The sequence below is a fragment of the Rhincodon typus genome, unplaced genomic scaffold (genome assembly GCF_021869965.1).
Source record: "Rhincodon typus isolate 14 unplaced genomic scaffold, sRhiTyp1.1 hic_rhity00002852, whole genome shotgun sequence".
NCBI lineage: Eukaryota > Metazoa > Chordata > Chondrichthyes > Orectolobiformes > Rhincodontidae > Rhincodon > Rhincodon typus.
The window spans coordinates 2,603-22,273 of NW_025968490.1; the positions used below are offsets into that span (position 1 = coordinate 2,603).

General features: G+C 40.5%; 1 protein-coding gene across 1 annotated transcript; it reads left to right on the forward strand.

Annotated features, from left to right (window-relative positions):
- The first annotated feature begins 8,042 nt into the window (after nucleotides 1-8,042).
- LOC109920928 (uncharacterized protein C2orf66) lies at nucleotides 8,043-12,845 on the forward strand. The gene is made up of 3 exons (XM_020520990.2): nucleotides 8,043-8,144; nucleotides 8,228-8,368; nucleotides 12,331-12,845. The coding sequence occupies exons 2-3, from the start codon at nucleotides 8,246-8,248 to the stop codon at nucleotides 12,514-12,516; spliced, it is 309 nt and encodes a 102-aa protein (XP_020376579.1). The 5' UTR covers nucleotides 8,043-8,144; nucleotides 8,228-8,245; the 3' UTR covers nucleotides 12,517-12,845.
- The last annotated feature ends 6,826 nt before the right edge of the window (nucleotides 12,846-19,671 follow it).

Sequence of the window (19,671 nt, forward strand, 5' to 3'; positions counted from 1 at the left end):
CTAAAGAAGGGTCCCGACCCGAAACATCAACTTTCCTGCTCCTCTGATGCTGCCTGGCCTGCTGTGTTCCTCCAGCTCCACACTATGTTAACTTTTAATAATATATCTTTCTAAGCATTCTGACTGTTGATTACAGATCTAGGAGTTTAATAAACATATCTTTGACTGTCTGTGCACCAAGACTACTAAAAATATAGCTCAGGTATTCCCAACTTTGCAGAAAAGTAAACTGATGTGATAGTACTTGAACGTCCAGTCCTGTGGCATCATTCCTAGGAAAAGGTCCTTCCCAATAAACTTTGGCTTAGAACTATGGTATATGCCATTTTATCTTCAGTAAAATCCTCAATACAGATCTATGTATTCTTAGAAATACCAACACTGTGTATGATTCTGTCAATCTGGAAGGAAGACTACAGCATATTAAGAATGTTACTGATCTTGTCTGCCTCCTTCCCTCTTTACTGCGGCAGTGATCTGCCTGAGCATTCCTGTGCTGGTGTCAAGGCTTTACATGACATAGAAGTGCAGCTTGCCTAATCTATGTCCATCACTTCAACCAAGTTCCCATGATGCTCTGCAAAATCTAATTGAAACTGTCCATTAGAGATCACTCCCTGCACTGCTGAATGGTTGTAATAGGACATTTCAAACTGCACAGATATCCCAGTATTCATACAATTATTTATTGGTTTATTGAAATGGAATTTAAAGCTTTAGTGATTAATATAGGGCTGCTCACATTGCTGGTGCCTCATTGATTCATAACTTATTAATCAAAACAAGATCTTAAAGTCCGCAACTGAAGATTTTAAAAACACAAGCTGCAGTATAGGAGACCATTTAGCATAGTGTAGCTGTGCCAGCTTTCTAGTTGAGCTCTCCAACCAGCCCAGTTCTCCAATTCTCTCCTAAAACCTCATAATTCTTCTCCCTTTGAGTACTTAACCAATTTCCTTTTGAAATTTATTATTAAATATGTTTCAACCCTCTTTCAGGCAGTGATTTCTAGGTCACTTCAACTACCTGTGTGAAAACTATGGTTTCTCACTTTGCATTTTCTGATCTCCTTAAAAGTGAGGCCTCTGATTAGAATCTTTTTTGCCACTGGGAACCATTTTTTTTTATTTATTCAATTAAAACCATCCATGATTTTGAACACCTCTATAACACCTCCTTTTAACTTGTTATGCTCTAACTAGGACAACCCTGGCTTCTCCAATCTGTCAAGGTAATTCAAGTACCTCATACCTGGTTCTATCTTAGTAAGGTTCTTCTGGAACCTCTTTAAAAGGCTTGAGATCTTTCCCATGGGCTCCCTGAATTGGTCCCAGCTCAGGTCTAGCTAGGTTTTATAAGCATTTAGCACAACTTCCTTGCTTTTGTATTCCATGTCACTGTTAATAAAATCAAAGATCTTAATTCACTACGTACCTGCAAAGATTTGTGTACACACACGTCTCATTATTTCTGTATCTCCTTTAAAATTGTATTATTTAATTTATATTACAATGCATTTCCTAAGTCTTCCTATCAAAATGTATTAATTCACACTTAGCTCCATTAAATTTCATCTGCCATATATCTGCCCATTTTGCCAATGTCCTTCTGTGTTTTGTAACTATCCTCAATTTTTATCTACTTTGAGTTTGTCATCTGCAGACTATGAAATAATGCCCTGTTCACCCAAGTTAAAGTCTATCAGCAGTCATCCTTAACTGAAGCTCGGAAAACACCACTTGCATACTTTCTGTATAAAGCATAATTGCCTGATAGAACAGAATATAAACACTGCTAACAAAATAGGAGAGACAAAAAGTGAAAGCTTTTCAACTCATTCATCAGGACTGATATGCTACAAATCAAATTTAGAAAAGGAGCATAAATTGATGCTGCATAAGTGAGTGCTGACAGGTTGACATGCAGCAGAAATTGTTAACTGTCACCAGTAGCTGACAAAACTTAGATCAGGCTGGTAGATGCTAAAACAATCAGGGTATTTGCCATTGATACTGCAGCACAGATTTACCGTTCTTGTGACATTTGTCTCAATGAAAAAGGTGCAATGTATGAACAAATTCCTTTTCCCCACAAAAAAATTACCAGGTCATTTTGTTAAATGTACTCAGCTTCTAGCACACGCAAATGAATCACACTGTTTGCCTGACTAATCATTTTAAATTGTTTTCCAGTTCACTATGTGCATTTATCATAAAATAATTTTTAAAAGTCGTCTTGGTTTACATGCTGCAATATTTTCTCCTGAACAGCTGAATTTAAATTTGAATCAGTGTGAAAAGAGTCAGACATTGCACTGCGCAAATTAACTGTCACATTTATTTACACAGCAGTGATAGTGTTTCAAAAAGTACTATTTGTTTACAAAACATTGCAAAACATATTGAAGATGTGCCATTTGATAGCTTTTCAAAAAAAAATTCTGGAAAAGTCTGCACTTATCAGGACAGATTTGCAAGAATATCAAATTTCAAAAGGGAACAGAATTTACATTGCATGATAAAAGGGTGCTGATTAGTTGGCAAATAGATTGGTTAAGGCATATGCCACAGGAATAGTTGTCCCTCAAGCTTTTGTTTCAATTTCAAAAAGGTAAATTGACACTGGACCATACCTTGCTATGGGGAATACATCAGGGAAAAGTTATCCCCCATGCTTTTGTTTATTTGAAAATGACACATTACTTGACTTTTTTCCATAGACATGACTCTCTATATGAATATACACTTTCTAACAAGCACAAGTGATATACATTGTAAAACCAATTGATTCTCTTAAATTGTCCATTAGTGCAATTCTTCACATACTAGGATTTCTGAGTAAGTGCTTTCCAATTATAATTCATATCTAATGTTACATCCGATGTTCTGCATTTTGCAGGCAGGTGCTGGTTGAAAATAATCAGCATTCTTATTGTAAACAGCCAAAAGGGCATGCTGTTTGAGATGATCCACTAGTCATTAGCACATATGGCTTACTTACCTGGCATCATGCAAGCACTGAAATTCAAATACCACATCATCCAGATGTATGGCAGCCAGGATATCTTTTGGATTGGCAGCAGCATCTTGTTAGTGTAGCACACCACTCTAGTTGATGCTGGACATTAGCAACGTCAAACTTAATGTTCACCAGTGCAGTGGCCAGTATGTAGCTTTCACATCCTGACAGTTGGTGAATTATATCAAACAGCCCTTCAGCTGTTCACAACAAAGATACTTGATCAGTTTGTGCCTGCAAAACTCAAAACAGAATAGTGTTTAATATTAGAAATGATTTCATGATTGAGCAACACCTGGTAAACAATCCTGAATGTGCGAAGAATTACACTGATTTGCCATTGTGTGCCATTTATGGGTCTTTAGATAAATGCTGAGTCGTCCATTTCCATCCATTCCTTTCTTTCGCTTTCTACTGGCTTTTGATATGACTGAGAAATGCACTAAGGCATTTCAAACAGTGTTTAAGAGTTAACCACATTGTTCTGGGTCTTGAGTCACATGTGAGCTAGACCAGCTAAACAACAAAAAATTTCCTTCTTGAAGGACATTAAAGGATTTTTACAATGATCATGGTTGCCATGCCAGCTTTTAATTCAAGAGAATTATTAATTGAATTCAAAAGTCACCAACTGCTGTGGTAGGATTTGAACCCATGTCTCCAGAGCATAAGGCCTGGCTCTATGGTTCCAATGACAATACTGCCACACCATCAGTTCCCCTCCAGAGCATAAGGCCTGGCTCTATGGTTCCAATGACAATACTGCCACACCATCAGTTCCCCTCAACCATCAGTTGTTCTTAGCAAAACAATAGAAAAACACATAAGGACTTTTTTTCTTGCTGTTCAGTTGTGACAATATGCATTGTCTTCCTTTACAAGCATTCCTAAATTTAACTAGCGCTATCATTTTTGTTAAATACTCTATTTTTAAATTAATTCATGCAATGCAGATGTGCTGGGAAGGCCAGTATTGATTTTCTATCCATAATTGCCCTTGAGAAGTTGTTGGTGAGTTACCTTCTTGAATCACAACAGTCCATGTGGTGAAGGTACTTCCACTGTAGTTAGGTGAGCATTCCTTGGTTTGACCTTCGAGTGGTGAAAGAATGATGATATATATCCAAGTCAGGATGGTGCATGACTTGGAGATGAATATACAAGTAATGGTGATTCATTATGCTTACTACACGTGTTCTTCAGGACATAAAAGTTGTGGGATTGAAAAGTATTGGTGCACTTGAATGCATCTTGTAAATGGTGCTCATTGCAGGTACAATGAATTGGTGTGGAATGCTTAGGGTGTCCATCAAATGTGTTACTTTGCTTGGGATAACATTGAGTTGTTTCAATGTTGTTGGAGATGCATTTTTCCAGGCAAGTGTATCACATTCCTGACTTGTGCCTTTTTATCTATGGAAAGGCTTTTAGGAGTTAAGAGATGAGTGGCTTGCTGGAAAATTCTCAATCTCTGACTTTGTGGCAATAAAATTCAGTACCACCCGACCACCCCAAGCCCACTAAGTGATAATGATGAGGGACTCTGCAATGATACTGGCCTTGAATGTTTATCAGAAACGGCAAGCACTGTGAAATATCAATATCTTGTGTAACCCAGCACTTAATTGAAGATGAACGTGTTAAATGGTTATCTGTGGGAACTAAGGCCATGTCAGTGTGCTGAATGACAAGTCCAACAGTGTATCACAAGGACGAAGCACTGCGGGTGCTGTGTCTCTGCGATTAAAAAAAACAGAAAATGTCAGAAATATTTAGCAAGTTAGGCAGTAACTGTTGAATAAGAGAAAGTTAACGCTTCACATTGACCATTTTCCACAGTGTAAAGAAAGCCTGAAATTCTTTAATCACATATTGTGCCGCCTGCCGGGACACAAGGGCACGCTGCTGAGATGTGACGCTGCACTTTCGTGCGCTTTCTCAGCCTCAACTTTACAACATTGCTGCTCATGACAGCGGCCAGGGATCAGAGGGAACGCCGAGCGGGAGCGGGTTCACGAACCTGTAAATGTGACCTAACCATTAAATCTGAGGTTAACATTATGGTTATCTGTGAGATAGACAAACAGTAACGGCGTATAATAGCCAACTGGAAGCAAGCAGTCTTACCGCACTAAATTAGTGCGGTATTGCGATCAGAAGCTCCCTTTCAGATTGTAACAATATTGTATTTTGAAAATCGGGTGTTTTTATTTTAGTGAATGCGGGTTGGAGCGATCTTTTATTTGCCATCTGTGCTAATTTCGAAGATTGTTTTGGTGTGATTTCCATTGGGATGTTTAGAGACGTTTCCCATTGAGCTGATCCGGTCCCTGGTAGTAGTGGAATCAGGAAAAAAACAGAAATTGCTGGAGATACTCCGGTCTGGCAGCATGAAGAGTCAGCGGTCTCGAAACGTTTACTGTACTTTCTCTCCTCCCCACCCACACACCTGCTGAGTTTCTCCAGCAATCTTCGTTTATGTTTCAGATCTCCAGCGTCCGCCATCCTCTGATTTATTTTGGAGTCAATTTCTCACCCGCGAAAGTTTTTGTTCATCAGAATGTACGGCGGTGCCCACGTAAATATATAGTGTATGTTAGTGACATGTTTCACCTCGGCGCATACCCGTCTAAAAAAAGGTCCTATCACACTCTTGGTGTCTTGTCGAGAATTAACCTTTAACTGAGCACCAGGAAGAACTGAAGGGAAAAGAACAGCAGCGCGTTGACTAGGGTTTATGTTATTGTTCAGTCCCGCACATAATGATAACTGACAGAGCGTGTGCAAGCACTAGTTCTCGCGGATTTCCACTGATGTAGTTTCCACATTCATAGAACATTCATTCATTGAATCCCTACAGTGTGAAAACAGGCCATTCGGCCCAACAAGCCCACACCGTCCCTCCGAAGAGCATCCCACGCAGACACCATTCCCCTACCCCTGCATTTCCCATGTCTAACCCACCTACCCTAAACATCCCTAGACACTATGGCCAATTTAGCACGGCCAACCAAAACAGTGGGGGTGGGGGGGGGGGTGGTGGCGGGCGAGCAGCTTCGCACCGCTAACCGAGTTTTTGAACCGGAGTAAGCCATTTCAAGGGGGATGCGGAAATTGTTATCTTTTCTTGCAGAATCCCTGGAGGATTAATCCAGGGCCCGAAGTGCAATTTGTAGTTTTAACCCATCCCGAAGCGATCTTCATATTCCTGACTGGCTATTATTGACGCAAATCAAACAGATGAGAATAAAACGACTTCATAATATGGGACAATACCGCAATAAAAAAACAAGCATCAAGCAGTTAGTGATTGGATCTCTTCCAGAAATGACATGCTATTTGGCTTAAGTATGCGTTTTTTTTCCGGCTTACATGGACATGGAGGAGCTACTGAGATCCCCATTTCCCGCTTTTAAAAAAACGCATCGCTTCAAACTTTTCCAAGCACTGCTCTCAACTAATTCAAGCCTTGCCTCTGTTCGGATCACCTCGACTAAACTCGCCGTAAAGCTAAATTACTCCCTTTATTTTTCTCCAACACACGCGGCATTACTTTCTGATTGAAGCTGTGCGCTGCTGTTACTTATTTTTTTCCATAGGTGAAATGAGAAACTGGAACTTGTTTGAGAAGTGCCTCTATATTGTAGTGCTAGCATAACGGCATGCAGCGTCTCTGTAACAGCCTTGGCACATACTCGCTGACCACCCACCATTTTCGTGCCCGTCAGACTGAGGCGGGGGTGGGGGGAAGGGGGTTTGACGGAGGACCGTGAGGACTCAAATTATGAGGGAAACTTCTCCAGTATGGGAGAATGGCTCACTCTGCTTTATCACCAAGGATCATCGTTAGTGCGACTACACCAGGGCAGGAAATACAGCTGCAGTTTGGTTACTTTTTCCTCGAGGTCTTAGAAAATGGTAACGCAGGAGGAAAATCTAAAATTCAGCCAATAAAAGAATGCCAACTTCGTAAGGGTGATATGAATCTAATTCAAATCAAATCATGGTCCTGGCAGGTCCATTTATCACAATGTGTCGATGTGGCGACAAAGAAAACAAATGAGGAATGCGGCCAATAGCCGATCAAACACTATTCTCTTTATAGTTTCGAAAGCTCAAAACTACTCACAGTTTCACTCGAGAGTGTGTGACTGCATTTGTACTTCTAGCTTACAGTCTTTGTGAAGAGGGTTTGGGTATACAACTGGGCGAAGTGACAATGCCATTCAGAAATCTGCCCAGACCACGGAAGGGCAGGAGGTGCAGGGTCCCCCCTCGGGCGCTCTCTCAGGTCCGTCTGAATTCCCAAAGCAGGCATGACAAAAGCCCAGCCGGTAGCGAAATCAATAGGTCTGCAAAACCCCTATCCCACGCGTCTGTGAACAACCGAGAAACTTTGTTAACTCTTAACTGGGGCTTCCCTCAGATCTCTAAACCCGTAACTTAGGTTCGAAGTTCCCAGAATTTTTTAAAAAATAATTTACATTAATAAATCGCATTTCAGACCTTCGTGGGTTTTCAGACAATTAATTACCCCTCATATATACTCATTTGTGTTTGTGGTGCTGTTTGGAAAATAAGATGACGCCCTCTTGGTCAAGCTACAGAATTCTTGCATTTCATGCCAACATATTGAAAATGTCTAATGTCTTATACCTCCGCTACTCAGACCACCGCTGTCTTGTGTTTATATCAGCCTCAGTTATATATTCTATAATGCTAAGACTTGATTGTAACTCAAAAGGAGAGACTGCTATTACTGGTCAAGCTGACTTCGTTGCAGCCTGCAGATTTTATTACATTTTGCCAAGGTTTGGAGATAACTATCAAGTAGACCCTGAATTTCAGGGTCGAGAATCTCTTATCTGGATCAATATAGTTAAAGGCACTATTTTATGCAGATATGTAATTAATTCCGCTTTGTGCGAAGTCAGGCTTTACTCCCTGGAGTTTATCAAACCCATTGAAATATCATTACTCCTGGTACACTCTGCTAACGTCACTGACACCCACACAAAATGCCACCGGTATAAAAGAAAATAGCTGCAGCACTGACAGAGGCATTTCAAGCCGCTCAGCAGTTGGGAGCGCTAACTCAATTTCAGTCCTGAGTGCAAAGGCATTATGTGAGTATTAAGCTTGTCCAGGTTCGTATTGTCCTATTTTGTTTGAAATGTGTATGATATGACTCTTCTGATTTTCTTTCCAGTAACATCCACGCTCCATCATGCTCAAAGTGCAGTTTTTTACGTTCTGCCTAGCTGCCTCTCTCGTGACTTTAGTCCATGCAATTCCCCTCGAGTCTAAAGATGCTTGGAAGTCTTTGGAAAACCCAAGAAACAGGGAGCTGGTAAGAGTTCAGTTTTCCATTAGTTCGATCAGCCTGAATCTCTATCTACTCGGTAACGTGCCAGTTATGTTTATTTATTCTCCTGTGGTCGAATTCATGATGGTTTGTCTTCTGGATTAAAATAATTTGTTAAAGACGTAGAAATGAGTTCATACCTTGACCGACAGAAATGAATTATAGCCGAATTATTTTTAAAGATTAATCTTATTAGTTTATTTGCTGAATTGGCTTTAAGGATACCTGTCAATATTGTCACGAAAAAAAAAGGCTAGTATTTATCTAACTCAGACATAAAGGCATTTGCTCTGATAGCCCACGGTGCCAGCATGAAACTGATTGAAGTGTCTCCCTACTAAAGGGAAGAAGCTGAATCTTAAGTTTGTGGAAGCTAGTGTACGCCATATAGGTTTATTGACTTCATTATCCCTTTGAGTCAAGACTAATTGACCCAACTGAGGTAGATTGGCTGGTGTTGTTAGTCTTATGCACATAGGGAGAGTATTTCTGTTACAATACAATTGTGACTTTAGCATGCCATCTATCGAATTTACAGTTACCAAACTAAAGGTAGTAATGATATGTTGGAAACAATCGTATACTGCGTTCACACAGACTTAATACAAAGACATCCCAATCCGTCTCCCACCAAATCCCAACTCCACTGCTTTGCACAAGTCTGGAGAAAACTGCAAAAGCAGAGTGAAAGAATTGTAAACCCGACCCTTACCGGACACTAGTTGAAACTGTTTGGTTTCAGTGCACTTCGTCCTTTCATGTCGTCCTTATAGAGTCAAGGAGTCAATCAGCACGGAAACAGGCCCTTTGGTGCAATTCGTCCATGCTCCCAAACTAAATCAGTCCCACTTTTCTGTATTGGCCCGGATCCCTCCAAACCTTTCCAACTCATGTACCTGTCCAAATGTCTCTTAAAATGTTGTAACTGCACCTGCATCTACCACTTCCTCTGGCAATTTCATTCCACATATGAACCACCCTCTGTGTGAAAAAGTTGCCCCTCAGGTCCCTTTTAAATCTTTCTTCTCTCACCTAAAAAATATGCCCCCTAGCTTTGAACTTCCCCACCTAGGGAAAAGATCTTTGCTATTTACCTTATCTACGCCCCGTGATTTTATAAACCTCTATAAAGTCACACCTATGCTCCAGTGAAAAAAGCCCAGCATATCTAGCCTCTCTTTATAACTCAAACCCTCCAGTCCCATCAATATTCTGGTAAATCTTTTCTGGACCTTCTCCAAATTCATAATATCCTATACACAGTATTCCAAAAGTGGCCTCACCAATGTCCTGTACAACCCCAACATGACATCATAATTCCTATACTTACTGGCCTGAGCAATGAAGGAAGTATGCTAAATACCTTCTTAACCACCCCGTCTACTTGCGATGCAACTTTGAAAGACCTATGTACCTGTACCCCTCGGTCTCTATTCGACATCACTATCCAGGGCCCTAGCATTAACTGTGTAAGTCCTTGTTCGTTTTACCAAAATGCAATATCTTGCACTTATCCAAATCAAACTCCATTTGCCATTCCTCAGCCCATTGGCCCAAATCTATCAAGATCCATTTGTAATCTTAGATAACCTTCGTCACTGTCCACCATACCACCAATTTTAGTGTCATCTAAAAGCTTACAAACCATGCCTCCTAAGTTCTCAAAATAATTTATCTCCTCCCATCAAGCTAATTTTATATCCAGTTAACAAGGTTTCCTTTAATCCCATGTGATCTAACTTTACTGATCAGTCTACCATGCGGAACCTTGTCAAAGACTTTACTAAAATCCATGTAAACAATGCCTACCGCTCTACCCTAATCTTTTTGGTTACATTCTCAAAAACTCAAATTTGTGAAACATGATTTCCCATGCACAAAGCCATGCTGACTATCCCTAATCAGCCTTTGCCTCTCGAAATGTTTGTAAATCCTATCTCTCGGAAATCCCTCCAACAACTTACCCACCACTGATGTCAGACTCACTGGTCTATAATTCCCAGGCTTCTCCTTACAGCCTCTCTTAATAAAGGCACAACATTAGCCACCTTCCAGTCCGCTGACACCTCATCGTGACTGTAGATGAATCAAATATCTCTGCTAGGGACCCAGTAACTTCTTCCTTAACTTCCCACGATGTCCTGGGATATACTTGATCAAGTCCCAGACATTTATCTATGTTTAAGACCTCCAGCACCATTTTCTCCGTAACATGGACTGTTTAAGACATCAATATTTATTCCCAAATTCCTAGCCTCCATGTTTTTCTCCACAGTAAAAACTGATGCAAAATATTCATTTATCATCTCTCCCATCTACTGTGGTTCCACACAGATAACCTCTAACTTTAAGGGGTCCTATTCTTTCCCTAGTTGCTCTTAAATCTACTTGCAGAATCCCTTTGGATTATCCTTAGCCTTGTCTGCCAAGGCTATCTCATATCCTTTCTTTGGCATCTTAAAAATGCCCCACACCCCTTGTGCTATTCAAAAATTCTCGAAATATGAATGAGGAAAAGTACGAGAACCAGCACTGGCAGAAGAACAGTAGGATAAGATAGTATGTTGGAACTTACATCTGAACCGATTCTGTGAATAGGTATATTGTAGTCATGCCACTTCATCAGGCTACGCTCCTTTCATAGACCTTAATCACAAACCCATGATTCTTTTTTCAACTGTATATCTTCATTATCTCGGCCATCCTCTCTCTCCTCCTATTAGAATCACAGTTTCCATTTATCGTCCTTGTACCAAACTCCATGATCTGGCTCCTCCCTGTCTGTGCATCCTCCTCCAACTCCAAAATCCTCAGGAGCACCCTGTACTCCCTAACTCTGGTCTCTAGCCTCTCTCATCATTGCTAACCATGCCTCCAGCTGCCTACACCTAATTTTCGAGATTTCCTCCAGAAATCTCTGTGTCTCTCTCTCTCTCATGAAATAGGCTCTGTTTAACCTCCCTCGGTGAGATTTCCAAAAGGTGTAACCAACACCATTGAATAATTGAGAGTCATAGAATCAGGTTCACACAGACAGAGGCCATTCAGCCCAATGCGTACTTATTAGCTCTCAGTAGAACAATCCAATAACTCTTATTCTGCACTTGATCCCTCTAGCTCTGCAATTTTTGTCTACTTCAAGTGCTCAACCACGTTTACTTCCACCACCTCCATTGACAGTAAGTTCTGGGTCATTCCCACGTAGCCATACATTACAGTTCTTCTTCATGCCCTACCTATGTCTCTTGCTCAGAATATTGAATCTATATGCTGGAAGCAAACTTGCAGGGCAGCATGGTGGCTCAGTGGTTAGCACTGCTGCCTCACAGCGCCAGGGACCTGGGTTCAATTCCAGCCTTGGGCAACTGTTGGTGTGGAGTTGCACGTTCTCCCAATGTCTGCAAGGGTTTCCTCTGAGTGCTCCGGTTTCCTCCCACAGTGCAAAGATGTGAAGGTTAGGTGAATTGGCCATGCTAAATTGCCCGTAGTGTTCAGGGATGTGTGCGTTATAGGGGGATGAGTCTGGGTGGGAGGCTCTGAGGTTTGGTGTGGACTTGTTGGGCTGAAGGGCCTGTTTCCACACTGTAGGGATTCTATGATTCAAAATGACTTTCTGAATGATAGCTAGAAATACAAAAAACAAATGGTAAGCATTAACAAATGAGTGCTTCCTGTAGAAAGTCAGGCTGGAGAATAAATAATGGAAAATAAGGAAATGAGAGAGGAATTGAACAGATGCATTTGCTTCACTATAGAGGGTACCATTCTAGAAGCAACAATGAATCAGGAAATGGAAGAGCTTGAAGTATTCCAGTTGAATAGACAAGTCAATGTTTTCTGTTATAACTTTGCAATTATGTAAAAGTCAGAGTGAATAAGAAAACAGCTTGCAAACAAATTAAAAGTTAATTAGCTTCGACTACAGCTTTGATTCTTTTCCTCTTCAGTTTTTCCGAACGCTTCAAGCTTATTTTTCTGGGAGAGGTATTGATGTTGGGAAGATTTCTAAATCTCTTAGGATGGATAACAGGAGACCATTCAAAGCAGCTGCTCTTTACCCAGACCACATCGCCTCTGCCTTTTCTGACTATGAAGGCCAGAAGGATTCTTTTGCAGCATTCTTGAAGGGATGACTATAGTGACATCTAACAGCATCTGATTATCTCAGCAGCCGAGAATTAATCATGATTTCACTTCAGTCACAGCCTCCTTCACATCTCCTTCAATCTACTGTTTGAATTGTATTTTCCTTTTGTTTGAATTGTTTTCTTGAAATGATCTTACCGCTTTATGTAATACTTGACTGTACTTTTCTACCATGTGTTTCATTAGAAACATTATTTTGTGTGTTTAGATGCTATTTTGCTTTGATTCATGCCTTTTATTGCCTTCATATGCCCACGTGATGCAAAGTTTGCATCCCCGCACTGTGACATTTCAATGCAGTTGTAAATAATGTTAAGCCAAGGCAGGGCGATGTAAATAAATATATAAAATCATACTAAGTTTGCCCATGTTCTTTCTTGGCTTCCTTTCTGTTTCCTCACATCTGCATGAAATTTGTTGAAGTAAACCACGTGCAAGATACTAGTATCGTGCCCAAGCTGTTAAAATACCTCAGCGGGGAATTTAGTGATGATATCAATCCATTTGAGAGACTAACCAAACAAACAAACAAACAAACAGTTTAAAACAGGTTCAACTATCAAATGCAAATACAGGACTGATATCAGAGGAGGTGTTCAGGGCAAAAAAACCAAGGACCTCCTGGATGGTGTAATGCTGGATAAACTCCTAGAATCATTTAAGAACCAATTGGAAATTCCAAGGGTTGTGAGGGCTTTAAGGTCTGGATGGGTAAATGCAAATATTTCTTTTACTGTGGTCCTACCAATGTTTTCTACAAACCCATCATTACTTCCTTACTCTTGCACCCTATTCTATTCACTACAAACAGACAGTATTGGTCTTATGGCTTCATTGAGTGCACATGCACTCATTCTTCAACTTTTGCATTCTCCCATTTTATATGTGGTTGTCACAATGTTATTTGATCACCGTTCTCCATCTCCTCCTGACAGTCACTCATTCCTCTTTCAATTCTAGTGCATTGGAGGCTCTCTGCACCACAACTTCAAATTTGGTCTCAGGCTGCCTTCTTCCTGAGAAATCATCTATATTGCTCACCTCACCTTTCCTTACTACGTGGTCAGATGATTTCAATATCTTCTTGACTGCTTTCTTCCATGCTCCTAAAATATTCACCAAACCCCCAACGTTCCTGATGTTTTTCATGTGATAAAGGTGTCTAATATTATCAGTTGGAGGTTTGGATTTTTTAAAATAGAGGCAGGTAAGACCATAAGATGTAGGAGCAGAGTAGACCATTCAGCTGATTGAGTCTGTTCCACCATTTAATAAGGCCATGGGATCTAATAACTCTCAACCCCACTTTCCTGCTTTCACCCCCACCATAATCCTTGATTCCCTTACTGATTAAAAATTTGTCTGTTTTGTTCTTGAATACATTAATGACCTAGCTTTAACTGCCCTCTATCGTAAAGAATTCTACAGATGGACTTTATTTTCAGTTTTGTGAAGGTGATGGTTTTTTTCAAAAAGTTAAAAAAAAGGTCAGGAAGTTGTTTAGAACACTGACCTAATAATTTGCCAGAAAGCATGTAACTTAATTAAATGTCTAGCAGGATACCTGTAGCATTAATTGATGCAGCATTTTTACTGCTGTGTTTACAACATATAGAATATACAGACCTGGGTCATTTAAATTGACTTTAGTTCAGAAGAGTTTAGATCGTACATACATAGAAGATAGGTACAGAAGGGGGCCATTCGGCCCTTTGAGCTTGGTCCACCATTCATCATGATCCTGGCTGATTGTCCAGCTCAGTAGCCTAAACCTGCTTTCTCCCCATAAAACCTTTGATTCCATTCACCCTAAGTGCTATATCTAGCCATATTTTGAATACATTCAATGTTTTGGCATCAACTACTTCCTATGGTAATGAATTCCACAGACTTACCACTCTTTGGATGAAGAAATGCCTCCTCATCTCCGTCCTAAATGGTCTATTCCGAATCCTCAGACTGTGACCCCTGGTTCTGGACACACCCACCATCGGGAACATCCTCCCTGCATCTACCCTGTCTAGTCCTGCTGGAATTTTATAAATCTCTGTGAGATCCCCCCCTCATTCGTCTGAACTCGAGCAAAACCAATCCTAACCTAGTCAATCTCTCCTCATACGTCAGACCCGCCATCCCTGGAATCAGCCCGAGAACAAGAGCATCCTTCCTCAGAAAAGTAGACTAAAACTGCACACAATATTCTCGGTGCGGCTTCACTAATGACCTGTACAACTGCAACAACGCATCCCTGCTCCTGTACTCGAAATCTCTCGTAATGAAGGTCAACGTATCATTTGCCTTCTTTACCGCCTGCTACACCTGCATGCTTACCTACAGCAACTGGTGTACAAGGACACCCATGTCCCACTGCTCACTCCCCTCTCCCAATTTACAGATCGGGAGAACAATCGCCATAGCAAAAGGGTCGTAGTTTGTGAATTTCCCAAGCTGTGAGAATTTGTACACATTTTCAAGCTGTCAGAACAGAAAGGGAGTTGTAAATTTGTTTCAGTAATCCTAGAAGGAAAACTGAAAAGTGTCAGTTAAGTAAGAAATTAGTTAAGATGGAACTTAACTCTGTATCTTTAGTGGATACTGCTGGGATAGAGATTGAAGCTTCATTTTGCTGTTTAAGTTCTTTATAAACTGTCTCATATTTATAGTTTTTTTTGTTTTCTTTTGTGCAATAAACATTTGCTATATTGTTAAGCAATCTCACATGAATACGCTCAGTGACTCAGCGGTTAGCACTGCTGCCTCACAGCACCAGGGACCTGGGTTTGATTCCAGCCTCAGGTGCCTGTCTGTGTGGAGTTTACACATTCTCCCAGTGTCTGCGTGGATTTCATCCCACAGTCCAAAGATGCGCAGGTTAGGTGGATTGGCCATGCTAAATTGCCTATAGTGTCTAGGTGAGAAATGCAGGGATAGCGTAGGGGGTGGGATACTCTTTGAGGGGCGGTATGCATTCTAGGGATTCTATGTTCAATTGAAACTTATGAAACGTTCAGTCAGAATTCATGACTGGATCTGACTTGTACAATATTACCAACAACTGGGATAAAAAAGTTGAGGCTCATCTGGGAAAGGAATTCATTGAATTGAACAGAGATCTGTGAATCATTAAAGAAATGAGTATGTGGGTGGTACTTGACACCAAACAGGGTATCGTGATGCATATTACATGGGTTAGACTTTCAAAATAGCTTTGAAAATTGCGAATATTTTTTCAGTGAATAGAAGACAAAATCAGACAACATGACAATTTTGATTCCACTGCGGGATTTTATTGAACTAGAATTCCCCATTGAAGACAACCATTGTCTCAGGTGGACAACCAATGTCTCAGGTTAAAACTTTATGCCCCAAGGACATTCGAAGAACTTCAAAAGAGTACGTTCTTTTCATCTTGCTTTTGAGCTGGACTTTAACTTTATGTATATATGGTTGATATCATAATTTTGTTATTTTTCTCAGGTTAGCAGAGAATAATTACCCTTTCTTTCAATGTAAGAAACCTTGTGATTGGCTCCTTACTACAGTAGACATTGAGCATCTATTTTACTGGAGAGATCTATAGCCTTGTGCTAGAAAATAATTTGGAACATTTGTAGCAGCCAACCAAGGATATTAAAAAAAGGAGGCCAATTCAACCTTCCTCATCTGGTCTTAATAATGGAAAGAAAGTGTATATTTTTTAAAATGTGTGTTGTGCCAGCATGAATGTAATTATAGAATTACCTCTGGAATTTGCAAGTGTAACAGCAATTCTTTCACTTGTGAAAAAACACAAAATTGAAGGAGCACTAGGGAAAATAGTAAATATAAAGCATTATCATTAGAGAGTTTATCCACAGATTGGAAAATATTACAGAATAATCTAATGATTTCTCTAGTAACTGAATACTGGAATACAGAGGCAATAACACCTGTTAGTCAATTTCCTTCAGTATTGCACTCAAAAGTAAAAGTCATGAATTCTTCACATGTAACAGGATGTGAGTCACAGGATAATTGAATCAGGATTCATAAGTATAGTTCAGTTTAAGTCTTAAATGTTGTCCTTGTTTGCATTTAATACTTTGATATTATGTATAATTAAATGTCAAAACTGACTGCATTTTATTTAAATAGAGAGAGTGTTGGAGTTAGTTACGATGGGAGATGCTACTAGTACAGGCCAAGGGGCTTGGAATTGGTACAGTGACGTGACTGGTGGGTGCATGATTACATGGAGAGAAGTGACAATAGACAATGAAACTGATACATTACATAGAGTGTGCAGCGCAGGAACAGGCTTGTCAGTCCAACTGCTTCATTTTTCTGAAGAAGGGTCTAGACCCGAAATGTCAGTTTTTCTGCTCCTCTGATGCTGCTTGGCTGCTGTGTTAATCCAGCTCTACACCTTGTTATCTCTGCTTCACAGTAACATTTGTGCTCCTCATAAGGTTCCTCCCATTTTGCTATCCAATTTCATTGACTTACCCAGCTCTTTTCTCCCTCACTTGTTTATCTAGTTTCCCATCAAATACAGCAGATGCAAAATTGTCTGGTGTAGTACAGCTTGTAATGGTGCAATGGAGAACTTGTACCATTTTACCATATTGCCCTCTGGACAGCTGGCTCTTGCCTGACCTTAGCGACATTGCTGGATTAAAAAGGGGGTATGCTTGGCCATCACTGCACCCAAACAGATTCTATCCTGTTGCTATGCAGCCCATCAGGCTATTGTAATACCATGACTCCAAGTCAGCAAATATGCAGACAGCTCTTTATTGTTTACTCTGCAAATAGTTTCCTTTAAAGGGGCAAAACTTCTTTAAGTGGCAGGGTATCCAATTCAAAGGCAAGATAATTAATCAGAAGTATTCTTTTTGAATTATCAAGTATTTGGGATGTTCTTTGCAGTGTTTTAGAGGTATTTTTGGATTTCATAGAGATTATTTCTATGTTCTCTCAGGGGTGGGGGGTGGGGAAAGGAATAGGTAAGCTGTCCACAAAAAGACTGCAATAGGCTTGGGGAATGCAGAAATTTAGACTAAAAAATCTAACACTTTAGTATATTCTGTACTAGGTAGAACTTTTAACTATTGCTGCAATGTTGGTTTTTCTCTTTCTGCAAAGGCATAAGCATTTCTAAACAGACAGAGACAAATTCAAGGTACAGATAACTAGGAAGTCCCAGTATTCAGATCACTATTTGGATGTCAGGGAGTTGACTGACACTCTATGCACCCATTTACCATGCAAGTGTTTAGAAAGAAAGAACCAAAGAAAGAAAGAATGATCTTGAACTGAGGGATGGACAGAGTGCGAAGTAACTATCCTGACTTCTTGGGTACTTGTCCTATATTCAATGGATAGAAGTGTTTGAATGTGCGATTGACACAAAGTAAAACTACCAGGCCCTAGAAATAAATTTTTGAAAAAAAAAGTGTCCTTACAAAGGGGCAGTTGTCTTCAGTTGGCTCGCTGACAGCTGCCATCTTTAGACAGATGAGCAGGAAAGATGGAGGAAGACCCTGATAGTTCTGGTAGACAGCAGCTACTGAAGAGCCACAGAGATCAACACATCCTGTTCCAGTCATCAATTCATCCCCTCGTATCAGTGAGCCACCTCGACTGTCACAAGTTGCATGCTTTTACCATCTATTCAGTTAATGTATTACATCTAACCTGTTGCTTCTTAAACTATCTGAGAATTACTTACAAAAAGTTGTTTCTTTATCTTAGGCATGTGTGGACCCCAAATCCAAAATCTTACAGCAGTCCCTCTGGAAGGTAACACAGCAGGGAAATGGAGAAGTGGCTGAAGAGTGGGCAAGCTTTACAATGAGATCCTTTGTTAACTTGGAATTGGATTTCTCTATGCTCCTTATCAGTGACAAAAGACTGTGGTTGGCCAGTCAGTGCATATTGAACTTAGTGCATGCCCCACGGTGTTCTGCTATATGCCACCCTACCTCAGGTTCTCACCTGAGTCCTCTGTAGTAATGCTTGATTGCCACCTTACCCTCTGGGAAGCTGACAAACAAATCATACTTTACCACTTACCTGTCTGCAGTGCATTTCTACAGCTGGGTTTGGAATGGGAAGCCAGAAGTCTATCTTCACACCAATTGCAGATCACTCATTGTTCCTGAGAGTAGGATCAGGGTGTGCTGCAAGTTGAGAGGGGGTGGGGGCATAAAATGGAAATATATCATTATCTTCAATGTTCTCAATGATTCCAGGTGCCACATAGTCAGTCTCTGGCACCCTGTGGTCTAAAAGCAATCTTCTTCACAGGACTCAAAGACACAGGTGTCCATGCCCCTATCAATTCTACTTTGCTCTGCTCCTTTCTATTCTATAGATATTCCACCATATCTACAGGAGGGAAGGTAGAATATCACTGGTTGTGGAGCACTGTGTTTGGGTGATGCCATTGCTGACCAGCTGGAGGCAGGTTTGATACTGATACACGCACAAGCGTGAGGTAGAGTACCTGAATGTTAGGTTCCAAGCATCTGTGAGCGCTTCTGGTTGGTGATGGGTGTGTGATCCATTAAGGAGTATGGAGATAAGGACTGCAGTTTTCTTTCCCTAAAGAATGGGAGCAATATTAACACCATGATTCCTTCCAATTTTTATGTCAACTCAACTTGAACATACATGTTGACAATCATGCAGAATCACCATGGGATGGCCCTTCCAGGGCCTCATAGCTGAGCCAATCAAAAAAAAACAAATAATGATGATTTAGGCACAGACCTTAGTCTTCATTGTCTTCAGGCTGAATCCTGAAATTGGTTATCTGACAATTGGTGGTGCATCACTGTCTGAACCATAGCTGTTCCAGAAGGTCCAATGCTACATTTTTGGCCAAGACATTAAACTAGGCACCATCTAACCTCACACGAGTGTAAAAGATGCTGTAAAGAAGAGAAAATGAATAGGCTAAACTTCAATACTGAACCAACACCTCAAGCAGAGTCATTTATTTCATTGCTATTTGTGGTAGTAAATTTACTGTGCGCAGATTAGTTAATGCCACAAGCTTTTCGGTATCCATACCGTTGGGAGGTGCATGACAGAAACCAGTGGAGGTTCTGAAGTACCCATGGAGAATATTCAGAATTGGGCAGACAAGTGGCAAGTAA

Bases quoted from the DNA above. Each gene is read 5' to 3' on its own strand.
- LOC109920928 (XM_020520990.2), top strand. From the start codon at position 8,246: ATGCTCAAAGTGCAGTTTTTTACGTTCTGCCTAGCTGCCTCTCTCGTG. The intron at 8,369-12,330 runs GTAAGAGTTCAG...TTTCCTCTTCAG, and splicing joins ACCCAAGAAACAGGGAGCTG to TTTTTCCGAACGCTTCAAGC.